This window comes from Oncorhynchus tshawytscha, linkage group LG14, assembly GCF_018296145.1.
Source record: "Oncorhynchus tshawytscha isolate Ot180627B linkage group LG14, Otsh_v2.0, whole genome shotgun sequence".
Lineage (NCBI taxonomy): Eukaryota > Metazoa > Chordata > Actinopteri > Salmoniformes > Salmonidae > Oncorhynchus > Oncorhynchus tshawytscha.
The window spans coordinates 161,603-180,549 of NC_056442.1; the positions used below are offsets into that span (position 1 = coordinate 161,603).

Here is an 18,947-nt window from a genome sequence, read left to right on the forward strand (position 1 = left end):
TAAAAAAAACTATCAAACAAAGCACTTTCTTCTGAAACTCGTCAGTCTATTCTTGTTCTGAGAAATTAAGGGTATTCCATGCGAGAAATTGCCAAAAAACTGAAGATCTCGTACAATGATCCTCTTAAGGATTGGCCCCTTAAAAAAAAAAAAAAAGTAGCCTAAAATGACATACCCATATCTAACTGCCTGTAGCTCAGGCCCTAAAGCAAGGATATGCATATTCTTGGTACCATTTGAAAGGAAACACTTTGAAATTTGTGGAAATATGAAATTAATGTAGGAGAATATAACACATTAGATCTGGTAAAATATAATACAAAGAAAAAAACTACCTTTTTTTGTATTTTGTTTTTGTACCATCAACTTTGAAATGCAAGAGAAAGGACATCATTTATTACTTCAACCCATGTGCAATTTAGATTCTCAGACTGATCCAATGAACCATTGCATTTCAGTTCCATTTAAAAAAAATCAAGACTGCCCAAATGGGCCTAATTTGTTTATAACTTTTCATGTTCAAAACCATGCATTCTACTCAATAGCATGGTGTTCTTTCACTGTAATAGCTACTGTAAATTGGACAGTGCATTTAGATTAACAAGAATTTAAGCTTTCTGCCAATATCATATATGTCTGTCCTGGGAAATGTTCTTGTTACTTACAACCTCATGCTAATCCCATTAGCCTACGTTAGCTGAACTGTCCCGCTGGGGACCCACCAATCCTGAGTAATTCATTTAGTTTTTTTGTCTTTTACTTTCTGTTTTGTACAGCAGCTTCAAACAGCTGAAAATACAATATTTTGGGTTATTGAAAATATATTTCACAGCGGTTTAGATGGTACAATGATTCTCTACATTCTCTATGCTTGTTTCGTCACATAAACTGAAATTAGGGGAACTACTCGAATTTTAGCAACCAGGAAATGGCAGAGCGATTTCTGCATAGTGCACCTTTAATATTGATTTATAATTTGAACCTAACCAAACCTCTGTTCTGTCGAAGGAGTTGTATGGGTTCCTCTAGTGGCCAAAAGCTTTTGTTAGCATGGGCAGCGCCATTGAGGACTAACCATTTTGATTGAGTCGACTTCCAACTTCATTGGCTGATCCCTTCTGGTGGCACAGTTGGCATGACCTGATGACTCGGTTGGAGTCGTGACAGCCAGGTCATCAGGAGGGATCAGCCAATAGATTTTACTTGTGAAGGAGAAAATGTACAATTTCAAGGTGGCGATGTCCTCAATGGCACTACCCATGCTCTCACAGACGCCATCATTACATAGATACAGAGATGTTATGTCTATCCAAGTCTATGGTCCTGGTCCATCACCTTATGTAGTACTGCCCCCCAGTGGCAAGAAGTGACACCCCCGCAAAAAAACTATAAGCCTACAACGTATAAAGGTCTCCAAGCCTCTCACAAATAGCCTACTTTCTGTCCTCAACACTCACACTGAAACTAAATAGTATAAAAACGAAATATAAATGTTTTCATCAAACTAAATACAAAACTAGTGAATCGAGTCTGAAAACTAACAAACTAATCTGAATTTAATCCAAATAAAGATAACATAAATAATAACAAATATTTTAAGTCACAAAACAATAATAACCTTGATGTCAACGTAATTGGTGGTGGTACCAACTGTATCACGTCAGGAAAAACTATGTGGATATGAGTGAAAACCTCTATCATAAAGACCTAATATTGAGTTCCACCCCCTTTTGCCCCCAGAACAGCCTCAATTCGTTGGGGCATGGACTCGACAATGTGTCTTAAGCATTCCACAGGGATGCTGGCTCATCAAATCAAATCAAATGTATTTGTCACATACACATGGTTAGCAGATGTTAATGCGAGTGTAGCGAAATGCTTGTGCTTCTAGTTCCGACAATGCAGTAATAACCAACGAGTAATCTAACCTAAAATTCCAAAACTACTACCATATACACACAAGTGTAAAGGGATAAAGAATATGTACATAAAGATATGAATGAGTGATGGTACAGAACGGCATAGGCAAGATGCAGTAGATGGTATCGAGTACAGTATATACATATGAGATGAGTAATGTAGGGTATGTAAACAAAGTGGCATAGTTTAAAGTGGCTAGTGATACATGTATTACATAAAGATGCAGTAGATGATATAGAGTACAGTATATACATACACATATGAGATGAATAATGTAGGGTATGTAAACATTATATTAAGTAGCATTGTTTAAAGTGACTAGTGATATATTTTACACCAATTCCCATCAATTCCCATTATTCAAGTGGTTGGAGTTGAGTCAGTGTGTTGGCAGCAGCCACTCAATGTTAGTGGTGGCTGTTTAACAGTCTGATGGCCTTGAGATAGAAGCTGTTTTTCAGTCTCTAGGTCCCTGCTTTGATGCACCTGTACTGACCTCGCCTTCTGGATGATAGCGGGGTGAACAGGCAGTGGCTCGGGTGGTTGTTGTCCTTGATGATCTTTATGGCCTTCCTGTGACATCGGGTGGTTTAGGTGTCCTGGAGGGCAGGTAGTTTGCCCCCGGTGATGCGTTGTGCAGACCTCACTACCCTCTGGAGAGCCTTACGGTTGTGTGCGGAGCAGTTGCCGTACCAGGCGGTGATGCTCTCGATTGTGCATCTGTAGAAGTTTGTGAGTGCTTTTGGTGACCAAATTTAAAAATGTCAAATTTCTTCAGCCTCCTGAGGTTGAAGAGGCGCTGCTGCGCCTTCTTCACGATGCTGTCTGTGTGGGTGGACCAATTCAGTTTGTCTGTGATGTGTACGCCGAGGAACTTAAAACTTACTACCCTCTCCACTACTGTCCCATCGATGTGGATAGGGGGGTGCTCCCTCTGCTGTTTCCTGAAGTCCACAATCATCTCCTTTGTTTTGTTGACGTTGAGTGTGAGGTTATTTTCCTGACACCACACTCCGAGGGCCCTCACCTCCTCCCTGTAGGCCGTCTCGTCGTTGTTGGTAATCAAGCCTACCACTGTAGTGTCGTCCGCAAACTTGATGATTGAGTTGGAGGCGTGCATGGCCACGCAGTCGTGGGTGAACAGGGAGTACAGGAGAAGGCTCAGAACGCACACTTGTGGGGCCCCAGTGTTGAGGATCAGCGGGGTGGAGATGTTGTTACCTACCCTCACCACCTGGGGGCGGCCCGTCATGAAGTCCAGTACCCAGTTGCACAGGGCGGGGTCGAGAGGGCGGGCACAGGGCGGGATCTCGAGCTTGATGACAAGTTTGGAGGGTACTATGGTGTTAAATGCTGAGCTGTAGTCGATGAACAGCATTCTCACGTAGGTATTCCTCTTGTCCAGATGGGTTAGGGCAGTGTGCAGTGTGGTTGAGATTGCATCGTCTGTGGACCTATTTGGGCGGTAAGCAAATTGGAGTGGGTCTAGGGTGTCAGTTAGGGTTTAGGTGATATGGTCATTAACTAGTCTCTCAAAGAACTTCATGATGACCCAAGTGAGTGCTACGGGGCGGTAGTCGTTTAGCTCAGTTACCTTAGCTTTCTTGGGAACAGGAACAATGGTGGCCCTCTTGAAGCATGTGGGAACAGCAGACTAGGATAAGGATTGATTGAATATGTCCGTAAACACACCAGCCAGCTGGTCTGCGCATGCTCTGAGGACGCGGCTGGGGATGCCGTCTGGGCCTGCAGCCTTGCGAGGGTTAACACGTTTAAATGTTTTACTCACGTCAGCTGCAGTGAAGGAGAGTCCGCAGGTTTTGGTTGCGGGCCGTGTCAGTGGCACTGTATTGTCCTCAAAGCGGGCAAAAAAGTGATTTAGTCTGCCTGGGAGCAAGACATTCTGGTCCGTGACGGGGCTGGTTTTCTTTTTGTAATCCGTGATTGACTGTAGACCCTGCCACATACCTCATGTGTCTGAGCCGTTGAATTGCGACTCAACTTTGTCTCTATACTGACGCTTAGCTTGTTTGATTGCCTTGCGGAGGGAATAGCTACACTGTTTGTATTCGGTCATGTTTCCGGGTCACCTTGCCCTGGTTAAAAGCAGTGGTTCGCGCTTTCAGTTTCACGCGAATGCTGCCATCAATCCACGGTTTCTGGTTTGGGAATGTTTTAATCATTGCTATGGAAACAACATCTTCAATGCACGTTCTAATCATATTGACTCCAATGCTTCTCACAGTTGTGTCAAGTTGTTGGGATGTCCTTTGGGTGGTGAACCATTCTTGAACCACATGAGAAACTCGCTCCACTGGGATTCTCTGCCTCTAACCCTATTACAGGGGCTGAGTCACTGGCTAACTGGTGCTCTTCCATGCCGTCCCTAGGAGGGATGCGTCAATTGAGTGGGTTGAGTCATTGACGTGATCTTCCTGTCCGGGTTGGTGCCCACCCATGGGTTGTGTCGTGGGGGAGATCTTTGTGGGCTATACTTGGCCTTGTCTCAGGATGGTAAGTTGGTGGTTGAAGATATCCCCTAGTGGTGTGAGGGCTATTCTTTGGCAAAGTGGGTGGGGTTATATCCTGCTTGTTTGGCCTTGTCCGGGGGTATCGTCGGACGGGGCCTCAGTGTCTCCTGGCCCCTCCTGTCTCAGCCTCCAGTATTTATGCTGCAATAGTTAGTGTGTTGGGGGGCTGTTATATCTGGAGTATTTCTCCTGTCTTATCCGGTGTCCTGTGTGAATTTAACTTCTTTGGGCTGGGGGCAGAATTGAGTAGCTTGGATGAATAAGGTGCCCAGAGTAAACTGTCTGCTACTCAGGTCCAGTTGCTAATATATGCATATTATTAGTAGATGTTATAGAAAACACTCTGAGGTTTCTAAAACTGTTTGAATGATGTCTGTGAGTATAACAGAACTCATATGGCAGGCAAACACCGGAGAAAAAATCCAACCAGAAAGTGTGACATCTGAGGTTTGTAGTTTTTCAACTCTTGGCCGAACACACAGTGTCTATGGGGTCAAATTGCACTTCCTATGGCTTCCACTAGATGTCAACAGTCTTTAGAACCTTGTTTGATGCTTCTACTGTGAAGTGGGGGCGAATGAGAGGGGAATGAGTCAGAGGTCTGCCAGAGAACCACGTGCTGGACACGCGCGTTCATGTGAGAGTTAGCTTGAGTTCCATTGCATTTCTACAGACAAAGGAATTCTCCGGTTGGAACATTATTGAAGATTTATGTTAAAAACATCCTAAAGATTGATTCTATACATCGTTTGACATGTTTCTACGGACTGTAACGGAACTTTTTGACTTTTCGTCTGCTCCTAGTTATCGCGCGTCGTGAATTTGGATTACTGGGCTAAACGTGCTAATAAAAAGGAGGAATTTGGACATAAATGTTGGATATTATCGAACAAAACAAACAATTATTGTGGAACTGGGATTCCTGGGAGTGCATTCTGATGAAGATCATCAAAGGTAAGTGAATATTTATAATGCTATTTCTGACTTCTGTTGACTACACAACATGGCGGATATCTGTTTGGGTTGTTTTGGTCTCTGAGCGCCGTACTCAGATTATAACATGGTGTGCTTTTTCCGTAAAGTTCTTTTGAAATCTGACAAAGCGGACGCATTAAGGAGGAGAAGTGTATCTATAATTCCGTGCATAATAGTTGTATCTTTTATCAATGTTTATTATGAGTATTTCTGTAAATTGATGTGGCTCTCTGCAAAATCACCGGATGTTTTGGAACTACTGAACGCAACGCACCATTGTAAACTGAGATGTTTTGATATAAATATAAACTTTATCGAACAAAATATACAACAAAATATGTATTGTGTAACATGAAGTACTATGAGTGTTATCTGATGAAGATCATCAAAGGTTAGTGATTAATTTATCTCTATTTCTGCTTTTTGTGACTCCTCTCTTTGGCTGGAAAAATGGCTGTGTTTTTCTGTGACTTGGCTCTGACCTAACATAATTGTTTGGTTTGCTTTCGCTGTAAAGCCTTTTTGAAATCGGACCCTGGTGGGATTAACAAGAAGTGTATCTTTGAAATGGTGTAAAATACTTGTATGTTTGAGGAATTTTAATTATGGGATTTCTGTTGTTTTGAATTTGGCGCCCTGCACTTTCACTGGCTGTTGTCATATTGATCCCGTTAGCGGGATCTCCGTCCAAAGAGGTTCTTAAGTATGCTCTCTATAATTCTCTCTCTCTTTTTCTCTCTTTCTTTCTTTCTTTCTTTCTTTCTTTCTCTCTCTCGGAGGACCTGAGCCCTAGGACCATGCCTCAGGATTACCTGGCCTGATGACTCCTTGCTGTCCCCAGTCCACCTGGTCGTGCTGCTGCTCCAGTTTAAACTATTCTGCCTGCGGCTATGGAACCCTGACCTGTTCACCGGATGTGCTACCTGTCCCAGACCTGCTGTTTTCGACTCTCTAGAGACAGCAGGAGCGATAAAGATACTCTGAATGATCGGCTATGAAAAGCCAACTGACATTTACTCCTGAGGTGCTGACCTGTTGTACCCTCGACAACCACTGTGATTATTGTAATTTGACCCTGCTGGTCATTTATGAACATTTGAACATCTTGGCCATGTTCTCTTATAATCTCCACCCGGCACAGCCAGAAGAGGACTCGCCACCCCTCATTGCCTGGTTCCTCTCTAGGTTTCTTCCTAGGTTCTCGCCTTTCTAGGGAGTATTTCCCACTGTGCTTCTACATCTACATTGCTGTTTGGGGTTTTAGGCTGGGTTTCTGTACAGCACTTTTTGATATCAGCTGATGTAAGAAGGGCTTTATAAATCAATCGATTTGATTTAATGTCGCAGTTCTTGACACAAACCGGTGCGCCTGTCACCTACTACCATACCCCATTCAAAGGCACTTAAATCTTTTGTCTTGCCCATTCACCCTCTGAAAGAACACGTACACAATTCATGTCTCAATTTTCTCAAGGCTTAAAAATCCGTCTTTAACCTGTCAACTCCCCTTCATCTACACTGACTGAAGTGGGTTTAACAACTTACATTGATAAGAGATCATAGCTTTCACGTGGATTCACCTGGTCAGTCTGTCATAGAAAGAGCAGGTGTTCATAATGTTTTGTACACTCAGTGTATATTCATATTCCCACAACGGACACTGACTTCTGGCCCATCTACCCATTCAGGTGGTTCAGAGGTTGGAGGAAATGTATAGTTCTTCTGGCATGCTTCACCGTAGGGATGATGCCAAGTTTCCTCCAGACGTGACACTTGGCATTCAGGCTCAATCTTGGTTTCATGAGACCAGAGAATCTTATATACACATTAAATTCACTGTGCTTATGAACGTTTTGTGGACATAAAATACATCAATAGGATTCTAAATGGTTAAAAGTTCACATTTGGGATCGAGCTAATGATTAGCCCAATAGGTTAAATGCAGACAGGCAACCCAATGCTTTACCTATTTATTTATCACCACTCTGCTGCATCAGTTGGGCTACAGATGATATTACTTATTGCGAATATGATACCTGATAATATGGACCATGCATAGGCTATATGCATGGTCCAATATGTTAAAATCATTTCAACAAAAATTTTACCAATACGTTTGTTGGGCTCATTTCTGGAGGTGGAAATTATATTTCAGATGGTGTCCGTATAATTTTATTTTCATTCATTTGGAAGTAGAATGTCCTTTTGAAAAGTCACCAGAGCTGAGCTTCTCAGTCCTTCTAAATACATTTTAGAACAGAAGTCACACTTACTTCATTCATTGTAAAATGAATGTAAAATGAATAAGCGAATTCATAATAATGGTCTTACAGAATGGACAGGCACCACCGGTGAGCAGTGAGTGATGAGACCTTGAGACTGAACAGAGTGTGCAACCACATGATCAAACCATAGTTTGCAAAAAGGAATAGCAACAGACGTTATTCAAAAGTATTGAGGAAGTGAACGTTTACTTTAAGTTAAAGAAAATGTCTTAGAAAAAGAAAAAGCTAATTGAAACAACAAAAAACACACAAATATGTTCAATCTCAAGTTCTCACCAAAATGACAGTCAATTGGCTGTATATAACTTTAATAGCCTTGTAATTGAAGCTTTGTTGTTAGGAGTGACACACTACACAATCTTATTTCAACCCTATTTCAAACCCTATTTCAAATGTATTTCCTATTTTGATTTCACAGATTACCCATGTTTAAAAAAGTGTTATGCATTTACTCATCACATCAATAAAGAGTTCTAGCAAGTGGTAGCCTATATTTTGCGTTTCATATTTCATACATATAGCGAGAAAAGATATTTCAGACAATTGAACACAGAGAAGTTGCAAAACAAAGCCACATAAAATGGCACAATGACCAATTTCTATGCTGTGAGTCAAAGAAGGTAGACCATTTGACTGAGGAGGAGAAACAGGAAGGGGCTGAGGTTCTGTCCTCTGAGGCTCACGCTGCTGCTATTTGTTGGTTTAGGCTCAGGAGTTGGTTTAGGCTCAGGAGTTGGTTTCTCTGTATAATACAGAGGGACATTTTTATAGTGTTATCATACTGTATCATCAACTTCTTAAAACTGTTAAGGGAAATTCCAATACTTTATAGATAAAAGAGGCTGTTACACTTGGTTGTAAACAAACCTTGAACAGAAAGTTCCACTTGACGAAGAATGTCCTCTGTTGGTATGAAACATGAATAACTCCCACTATCTGTGCTATTGAGATCAATCAGTAGGAGAGAGAAGTTGCCATTTGTCCACTCATCAGAGAACATACTGGTTCTGTTGATGAACTGAGAGTATTGCTTGGCCAAATCTGCTTTTCCATCAATAATACTGTAGACAGTGTCATCATCTGCGGTTTGCCAAAAAATGGTGACATTTTTATGCTCCTTCTTCTCAATGTATGTGCAAGGCAAGATAACATTATCTCCCTTGAAGCCTTCAACTTTGACCTGCGAAGAGACTTTGGAACAGAGACATAAAAACAGAGACATAAAAATGTGCCTCCAATTAATCCATCTGACACTACAATACTAAATGACTATTTGAAATGAATACCTTGGGGTCCAATCAACAGGATCACACAAACCGGCAACCAGCACCTGTGGAGTAGTGATAGAGCATGTTATGGTTGGGAACGAGACTAGCAGGGTTATAAACACAGTGGCCTGGCTGAACATGAAAAGGAGGCTGAGCAACCAATCCTAACCTAAGAAACTGTTCATTTACTGTGCATTAAAATTACTTTGTAAAGCAACAAAAACAATACAGACCTACTCTTTGTTTCTAAGATATAAACTAGCCAAAAGATGCAGTCTGCATGGTATTACTTGTAACTGTGGTAACTGAAGGTAATGCAGGTAACAGACGTATAGCAGTCCGCTTGCAGTCCAGTTTAGCGATGCGTAGGTAGACTCATAACCTGCAGTCGCTGCATTTATATCCTTAGGAAGGGTGGTGTCACGCCCTGACCTTAGAGATCCTTTTTATGTCTCTATTTTGGTCAGGGCGTGAGTTGGGGTGGGCATTCTATGTTTTCTATTTCTGTGTGTTTGGCTGGGTGTGATTCTCAATCAGAGGCAGCTGTCTATCGTTATCGCTGATTGAGAACCATACTTAGGTAGCCTTTTCCCACCTGTGTTTTGTGGGTAGTTATTTTCTGTTTTGTGTGTCTGCATTCGACACTCCTCTTCTTCAAACAGCCATTACAGGTGGGTTTAAGGTCATTAAATATTGTCTGGATGAAACATGGGTGGGTGATGGGAGGGTTTAGTAAAAAAAAGAAAAAATACCTTTAAAAAAATTCACAAATATTGTTCTATCTATAGGCTACATTTCAGTTTTTTTTTCATTATTTAATTTTTAAAAGTCTGACATATGGAATTGTTTTAAGGTCATACCATGAATCATTTAGCTATTTGATTTTGAATTGTAGGACCCCTTTAGGTATAACAAATATATTCCATCTGGCCTTTACTGCTATATAGCCCATAGAAACGCATTGATAAAGGACTACAAAAAAAGACAGTCAAAAAATAAAGCATAAGGAATACGTTTTTGAAGTGTTTGTCTGTCACGATTGTTTGAATGAGTGGACCAAGGTGCAGCTTGGTAGGCGTACATTTTCCTTTATTAAATGTACACCGAACAAAAACAACAAATACCAAACCAAACGTGACGCTAAATAATAGTGCTAACAGGCAACTATCCATAGTCAAGATCCCACAAAGCACAATGTGGAAATGACTGCCTAAATATGATCCCCAATCAGAGACAACAATAAACAGCTGTCTCTGATTGGGAACCATACCAGGCCAACATAAATTACTAATCACCTAGATGACCCACCCTAGTCACTATTTTATTTATTTTATTTTACCTTAATTTAACTAGGCAAGTCAGTTAAAAACAAATTCTTATTTTCAATGATGGCCTAGGAACTGTGGGTTAACTGCCTGTTCAGGGGCAGAACAACAGATTTGTCAGCTCGGGGGTTTGAACTTGCAAACTTCCAGTTACTAGTCCAACACTCTAACCACTAGGCTACCCTGCCACCCCAACCAACAGAGAATAAACAGCTCTCTATGGTCAGGGTGTGACACTGTCCTATATCTAAGAGATATAAGAAAGCTCAGGAAATATATCTCGCTATATATTTTTACACATATTTAACCCCTTATTTCTGTTGGAACAAAACTACCTCCATACTTCCATTCATGTGTATGGGTTACCTTTAGACCAGTCCCATGACAAAACCAAGAACTCCATAGTGTTCATGAGAGTCTCCCCTTTCTATACAGTGATCATATTAGTTTGTAGGCCAAACCGTTCGGATGCTACAGAAGCTTTGGTGAGATGACCGATTTTTGGGATGTCTCATGATCTGACAAACAGCTTATAGCTCTGCCACTTTCCACCACAGCTGCGGAAGGGCGACATACGCGGAGTGGTCGATTGCGACACAGCCCACGCATGTATTTATTTTATCTGTAGCTTAAATTTAGGGATTCTGATAGGGATGTTTTTATTATGTTACTTTGAATATACTCGATGAGGTTTTAAGGCTACCTGGCATTAGTGCGAAGTCCAAGGCTAAAATAACTATATGTGTGCCAAGCATGCCAAATAACATACATGCCTAATGTTTTTGCAAAGGACACAAACAGTTGTTGATCCTAGAAGGCAAAAAGGGCAATGTTTAATTCAGTAACAGAAAAGCTGCGAAATGGACAGTTGAGAATAAAAATAGTAGAGATGGAAGATTTGATGAAGTGGCTAAAGAGGATGCTATCAGTGCTGGCTATGTTATGTGTGATGATTGTGAGGTGCTATACAAATTCCACAGTCACAACACAGGGATTTCAAATAAGCCTATGGCACATCAAGGGAACTGTAGCCTACTGTTCAGATGGGTTCAATGGAAACTGATATCTGGACATTTACCGTAGGTCTATAACCTCACACATAGTCGTATTATAAACTCCTACTGCAGAATGAAGCATTTCTTGCAGTAAAATTCTAGGCCTACACACATAGCTCACATTTTGACTGGAGAACAGGAGTGGAGAATGACAGAAGAGAAGCTGCAAGTATCTAATTACTGACAAGTTGACTTACAAATAGCCTACCAAAATGTCGGAAATGATAAGCAGAAACATATCAGGCATCAATAAACCAAATCCTGCAACACCTGTCAAAAAATCGTTCTGCGGTCTCTGACTGTAGCGTACACGCATTTTCTATATTAGCGGGTTTGGGTTGGGTGAGGACCTCACTTTATCACATATAGTCGGGCGGTTGCCAATGGGTTATTAAATTGCGTGTGAACAAACAACTGACCTGCGCACCACTAATACAGGCCTATCAACATTGAGATAACAGGAACGGACCGTCTTTACAAAACACTTCTTACATACATAAGAACAGTTACATTTGTTCGGTAGACAGAAATGGGAGGGGCAACACAGCATGTTTTTTAATGAAATTATGGATTTAATCATTAATAAACACACATTTTCGTTACTGTCCAATGATTAATTACAACACAAATATATTTCCCCTCCATGTTTTTCAAAGCTTTCATCTAATAATTTTAGAATCACCGAAGTGACCGAAGGTAGACATCACCCTTTATGTGTTATCAGGGCTTGATAGTAACCATTTTGTACTTGTTTGAAGGCTCAAATCATATCAAATTAAATTGTATTGGTCACATACACGTGTTTAGCAGATGTTATTGCGGATGTAGCAAATGCGTGTGTTTCTAGCCCCCGACAGTGCAGTAATATCTAACAATTTCACAACATACACACAATACACACAAATCTAAGTAAAGGAATGGACTTAAGAATATGTAAATATATGGAGGAGTAAGTCACTTGTCCCCCCCAAAAAGGTCTGTAAAGCCATGGGCCAAAAAGGTCTGTAAAGCCATGGGCCAAAAAGGTCTGTAAAGCCATGGGCCAAAAAGGTCTGTAAAGCCATGGGCCAAAAAGGTCTGTAAAGCCATGGGCCAAAAAGGTATCTAAAGCCATGGGCCAAAAAGGTCTGTAAAGCCATGGGCCAAAAAGGTCTGTAAAGCCATGGGCCAAAAAGGTCTGTAAAGCCATGGGCCAAAAAGGTCTGTAAAGTCATGGGCCAAAAAGGTCTGTAAAGCCATGGGCCAAAAAGGTCTAAAGCCATGGGCCAAAAAGGTATGTAAAGCCATGGGCCAAAAAAGGTCTGTAAAGCCATGGGCCAAAAAGGTATCTAAAGCCATGGGCCAAAAGGTATGTAAAGCCATGGGCCAAAAAGGTCTGTAAAGCCATGGGCCAAAAAGGTATGTAAAGCCATGGGCCAAAAAGGTATGTAAAGCCATGGGCCAAAAAGGTATGTAAAGCCATGGGCCAAAAAGGTCTGTAAAGCCATGGGCCAAAAAGGTCTGTAAAGCCATGGGCCAAAAAGGTATGTAAAGCCATGGGCCAAAAAGGTCTGTAAAGCCATGGGCCAAAAAGGTCTAAAGCCATGGGCCAAAAAGGTATGTAAAGCCATGGGCCAAAAAGGTCTAAAGCCATGGGCCAAAAAGGTCTGTAAGCCATGGGCCAAAAAGGTCTGTAACAGCCATGGGCCAAAAAGGTCTAACAGCCATGGGCCAAAAAGGTCTGTAACAGCCATGGGCCAAAAAGGTCTGTAAAGCCATGGGCCAAAAAGGTCTGTAAGGCCTTGGGCCAAAAAAGGTCTAAAGCCATGGGCCAAAAAGGTCTAAAGCCATGGGCCAAAAAGGTATGTAAAGCCATGGGCCAAAAAGGTATGTAAAGCCATGGGCCAAAAAGGTATGTAAAGCCATGGGCCAAAAAGGTCTGTAAAGCCATGGGCCAAAAAGGTCTGTAAAGTCATGGGCCAAAAAGGTCTAAAGCCATGGGTCAAAAAGGTCTGTAAAGCCATGGGCAAAATAGGTGACTGAAAACTGTGTTGTATGATGCATGGAACCACTTCACAAAATAGCATTCATTATTTTCACTGGTATTGACAATGGAAGGCTGCTGGTCTCTGATCCCATCTATTATACAGTATCTCCTGCTGTTGTGGCCTTGAGCAAGGCACTTAACCCCCACAAAGTAAAATACTACACTGATGGGCTACTGTGTAAAAACACATGTGGTCTGTCAACCTCCATCTGGAGAGCTTCTGGGTGTGTAGGCTTTTGATCCAACCCTGCTGGAACACACCAGCTTATCAAGGTCCTGTTGAGCAGCTGATGTTTTACAATGTGGTGTGTTCGAGCAGGGCTGGAGCAAAAGCCTGCACATCCAGTAGCTCTCCTGGAATCACCAGGAGGATCGTTTACATGCAACATAATTACAAGCAAAAACATTGTCTTTATAAAATAATTCTCTCACTCAATGAACCAGTGATCAAATGGCAAATGGCTAATGTGGGCGAGGTATTTAAAAAAATATATATATACATTTTTTATTATTAACAACAATTATAACACAATATACAAACATCTTACAAAAAATCTACCAATTAACATCGAAACTATGGATTATGGGGTATACATAAGTAAACAAAAATGTACAAGGTTTCACAGGCAATTAGGGTTCGTTTTGCTTTACAGTTTTTCAGATTATGCGCCACTTAAAAATAAAATTTGAGTTCAATCATTTAAAAAAAAGAATGTTGGATTTTTTGCCCACTTGCATGTATGTACTGTAAATCATATTTACCATGCTGTCACGTCTGCTCCCACTCTTCCCTACCTGCTTCGTCTCTCCAGCGTCAATACGTGACACATGCAGATTCATTGTATATTCTTTAATCTGATATAAATCATGAAACAAAAGTAAAACACCTTTACCATCAAGACGAACCCTAGCACCAGTTGATCTAATAAATACATGTACATCCATCCAAAAGATCTTACTGCAAATACATTCAAAGAACACCACTTGTAGTTTCATTCTCAATTTGACAAAACACACTTCATCGATATCAATTTTAAATTGTCAGTACCTAGTTTACTGGATATATTGAATTAATATTTTTTAAAGACACTTCGCGGACTTCGTTATTGACACAATATGTTCTCCTTAAATTGCATACCGCACTCCAATTCTATAATTCCAGTATACTTTTGCAGGAGGAAAAGGCGGCTCGGTACTCATCTTCCTAATATAATGAGTGCACTTTTTATCCTTAACGCATAAACCATCTAATATGGATCTAATATCATCGCATTTTAGTAAAGTACAACTCATGGCAAAGTAGGGGAACGTTAACAAACAATATAATTACTGACTAGCAGTGAAAAGGTGACGCATATTCAGTAGACTCTTTTAGTCATCACTGTAACAATGTCACACGACTACCATGATTTTACACTAAGCATTTCTAAGCATGTTCTTAGCTTGCCCTTATGGATCATGTATTATACTGCTAAACTAATTATTGATACAAGTTCAGGATTTAATCGTCTTGGTGCTGTGTCACTGACTTCAGGGGTAAATGTAATAAACAATGCAGTGACTATTTATTTTGTTATTTTAAACTTGCATGCAATCAGTGTTATGATATATCGGTATGCTTTTCAGCACGTTATACTGTTGAAGTTGCACTATGGTTGCTAAAATTCTAATAGTTCACCTAATTTCAGTTTCTGTGACAAAACAAAGAAGCATAGTGTTGATAAACATTGTACCATCTAAACCACTGTGAAATATATTTTCCATAACCAAAAAGATTGTATTTTCAGCTGTTTGAAGCTGCTGTACAAAACTGAAAGTAAAAGACACAAAAACAAAACTTAAGAATGGGATGCATAGAAATAGTACACACAGAACAGATCTACCGCTTCTTAGACTTGCTTTTAATGAGAATGACAGATCTATAACTGACATTTCTATGTGAATTTTGTTGGATAGCCCTAAAAGTATATATTGCAGCTTTAAGCTAAATTATTGGTCCAAATTAGCTGAGACTGATGCAACTGTTTAGGATCTTTACAAAAAGTAATTTACCTCTGGTCTATTTGGCGTCTTGATGTTAGTTTTGAAGGAGAGTTACTGTTCTGACATGGCAAGGTCAAGATTAGCACTGAAATATAAACCAACAAAATGGGAAAAGTTGATAAACAAAATCAATATGTAAATTCTCTGTAAACAACAAAAAAGGTTAAAATATTTCAAATCTCGTATTTCCATTTACTCACCCAGGATCATAACCATCAGAATAACATTCAGAACACTGTAAATGAACAGAAGACAGTTCTCCCATGATGACCTGTAGTTGGAGGGCTGGTTTGGATAGCTGGATGTCTGGTTTGTCTGATTGGGATAGTCAGCATAAACATCTGTGCAATAATGCACATTGAAAAATCACTATATTAAATGTGCATGTAGTGATATCCACACAATGCCACTTTACAATTAAAGTACATTAAGTTGGCCTACAGTGCATCACACATGCAGTGTTAGGACAGCATACGCTTGAGTCTACATACTCAAAATTGGATGTATTTCAATAAAGATTTATGTTATATTGAAAGGAATTCATCATTGAATTAAATGTGCACTTACCAGCGGTCATGAGTCTGGTACCATTGCTGAATATCAATCTACCCTCTTCTTTTTTTGCACAGTAGAACACGCCACAATCATCTACTGTTACATTCTGTATTAACAATCTATGTCCTGTTAGTAATGAATATTTCTGTCTAAAAGTAGTATTGTAATAAAAAGCAGCAGGACTCCTACTAGTGAAAGAGTGGAGTATGGCCTGTGGAGGCTGTGGTTGGTGCTGAATGTACCAGTATGCACTTTCTATGTTAAGAGAACAGTTTATGGTTGTATTCTGTCCAAGTTCCACCAGTGTCTCTGTCAAGCCATCAGCTCCCCGACGGCATATAAAGAGACCTAGAAACAGATCAGGTCATTCATTACATTACACATTTGATTTGTTTCTTAAGTTATTAAATACATGTAGTAACAAAATAATTGTCTTACACAACAGATGTCCCACAACTCTCAGCATCGTCTCAAATGTGTGTTGTTGATTAGGTTGGTTTCCTGCTTGTGTAGCAGTGGTCTGTTAGAGCACTCTTTGCTGCTGTACAGACAAACCACTTTCTTGTTTGTTTGTCTTTTTATGGGTGCTAAAGGTCTAAGTCAGATCAATAATCGGGGCCAGCCCTATGTTTTTTGGGGACCTAAATGACATTTGGTTGCGGGCCAGTTTGTTTCTTGGACACAGATTAAGCTTAATCCTGGACTAAACACTTTCAATGGAGATTCTCCATTGAGCATGCTTTTGTGTCCAGGACAAGGCTCAATCTGTGACTGGGAAAGTTCAGATAAAGGCATTGGTTTTCATCATATCACATTCAATCATCAACTCCTTTCAGTGCTCATGAAGAGATGAGGAAATGAGCTGAGCTGAGGAAAGGAGAGAAGCAAAGGATACTTGGAAAGGAGTGAGGTGAGGAGGATAGTGGATATCCAAGCCTATTGGCACACAGCCCTTGTATTTATTGTAATAGATACTTTCTGAGTTTCAGAATAAGAGCGTGTGAGCAGACACAGAGAGCATGGGCTCCTGAGTTCTTCTGCAAATAGATGGATTTACAGGTGGATAAACGTAGATAAACTTTTTTCACAGGGACTTGTGCAGGATACTAACCTCAACATCAAAAACTACATTCCAAGTCACAATTCCAAACCTAGAACCTTGATTTTGGACAAAATTACCTGAATGGACTACTGCTACCAAGGATTATCAATAAGGGAACTTCTAACAGACCAAGACCTGCAGAGGAAACATGGCGGAACATGGAAATACCATCCAGCACAAAACTGAGTGAGCAGTGTTCAGTCTGGACCTATTTGTGAAACCAAAAATGTAAGGACAATAATCTAGGTAAATTTTGTTATATAAAGCTAAATAAATGGGGCTACTGAGCTGCCAAGCTGCTAGGAAAGAAACTGATGGAAATTAGCACTGAAGTGTGAAGTGAGAGGTGTGACAACTCTTGAGCCTAAAAATGGCAGGAGAGTTTCACCCCACCCACCCAAATGCAGAGGCCTGGGGTAGTCAGGCTATCCAGATGGCCAAAGTGATTTAGTTTAAGTAGCAGTTCTCTCTCTGTCACTCTAACCCCAAGAAGTTCTGGAAAATGGTTAAAGACCTGGAGGATAAACCCTCCTCCTCACATTTGCCCATGTCTCTTAATGTTGATGATGTGGTTGTTACTGACAAGGAGCACATGGCTGAGCTCTTTAATCACCTCTTCATTAAGTCAGGATTCCTATTTGACTCTGCCATGACTCCTTCCCTGTCCAACATTTCCTCATCTCCCACCCCTTCTAATGCGACTATCCCCGATGCTCCTCCCTCTTTTCCCCTGCCCCGCTACAAACTTTCTCCCTGCAAAGCGGTCACTTAGTCCGAGGTGCTAAAGGAGGTCCTTAATTAAATCTGACCCCCAAAAAACAGCTGGGTCAGATGGTTTAGACCCTTTCTTCTTTAAGGTTGCTGCCCCTATCATCGCCAAGCCTATCTCTGACTTTTTAAACCTGTGTCTCCTCTCTGGGGAGGTTCCCATTGCTCTGACCTTTTTAACCTGTGTCTCCTCTCTGGGGAGGTTCCCATTGCTCTGACCTTTTTAACCTGTGTCTCCTCTCTGGGGAGGTTCCCATTGCTCTGAACTTTTTAACCTGTGTCTCCTCTCTGGGGAGGTTCCCATTGCTCTGACCTTTTTTAACCTGTGTCTCCTCTCTGGGGAGGTTCCCATTGCTCTGACCTTTTTAACCTGTGTCTCCTCTCTGGGGAGGTTCCCATTGCTCTGACCTTTTTAACCTGTGTCTCCTCTCTGGGGAGGTTCCCATTGCTCTGACCTTTTTAACCTGTGTCTCCTCTCTGGGGAGGTTCCCATTGCTCTGACCTTTTTAACCTGTGTCTCCTCTCTGGGGAGGTTCCCATTGCTCTGACCTTTTTAACCTGTGTCTCCTCTCTGGGGAGGTTCCCATTGCTCTGACCTTTTTAACCTGTCTCTCCTCTCTGGGGAGGTTCCCATAGCATGGAAGGCAGCCATGGTGCATCCTTTATTTAAAAGGGAGATCAAGCTGATCCTAACTGTTATAGGCCAATATTTTTTTCTATTTTGCCCTGTTTATCAAAAGTGTTGAAAACTTGTCAATAATCAACTGACTGGCTTTCTTGATGTCTATAGTATTCTCTCGGGAATGCAATCTGGTATCCGCTCAGGTTATGGATGTGTCACTGCAACCTTAAATTAAATTATGTCACCACTGCACTTGATTCTAAGAAATGTTGTGCTGCTATTTTTATTGACTTGGCCAAAGCTTTTGATACGGTAGACCATTCCATTCTTGTGGGCCGGCTAAGGAGTATTGGTGTCTCTGAGGGGTCTTTGGCCTGGTTTGCTAACTACCTCTCTCAAAGACTGCAGTGTATGAAATCAGAACATCTGCTGTCTCAGCCACTGCCTGTCACCAAGGGAGTACCTCAAGGCT

The 18,947-nt window shown here is 41.0% G+C and overlaps 1 protein-coding gene across 1 annotated transcript; it reads right to left on the reverse strand.

The window, feature by feature from the left end:
* Positions 1 to 7,582: 7,582 nt before the first annotated feature.
* On the reverse strand, positions 7,583 to 16,549 carry LOC112237463. Its single transcript, XM_024406055.1, has 7 exons — positions 16,422 to 16,549; positions 15,996 to 16,331; positions 15,629 to 15,769; positions 15,438 to 15,513; positions 8,998 to 9,041; positions 8,579 to 8,902; positions 7,583 to 8,453 (listed from the first exon to the last, which is right to left on the reverse strand). Exons 1-7 carry the CDS (start codon positions 16,447 to 16,449, stop codon positions 8,323 to 8,325), a joined length of 1,080 nt encoding a protein of 359 aa, XP_024261823.1. The 5' UTR covers positions 16,450 to 16,549; the 3' UTR covers positions 7,583 to 8,322.
* Between the last annotated feature and the right edge of the window lie 2,398 nt (positions 16,550 to 18,947).

Bases quoted from the DNA above. Each gene is read 5' to 3' on its own strand.
- LOC112237463 (XM_024406055.1), bottom strand. From the start codon at position 16,449: ATGCTGAGAGTTGTGGGACATCTGTTGT. The intron at 15,514-15,628 runs GTGAGTAAATGG...TTTATATTTCAG, and splicing joins TCTGATGGTTATGATCCTGG to TGCTAATCTTGACCTTGCCA. The intron at 8,454-8,578 runs GTTTGTTTACAA...TGTATTATACAG, and splicing joins AGTGGAACTTTCTGTTCAAG to AGAAACCAACTCCTGAGCCT.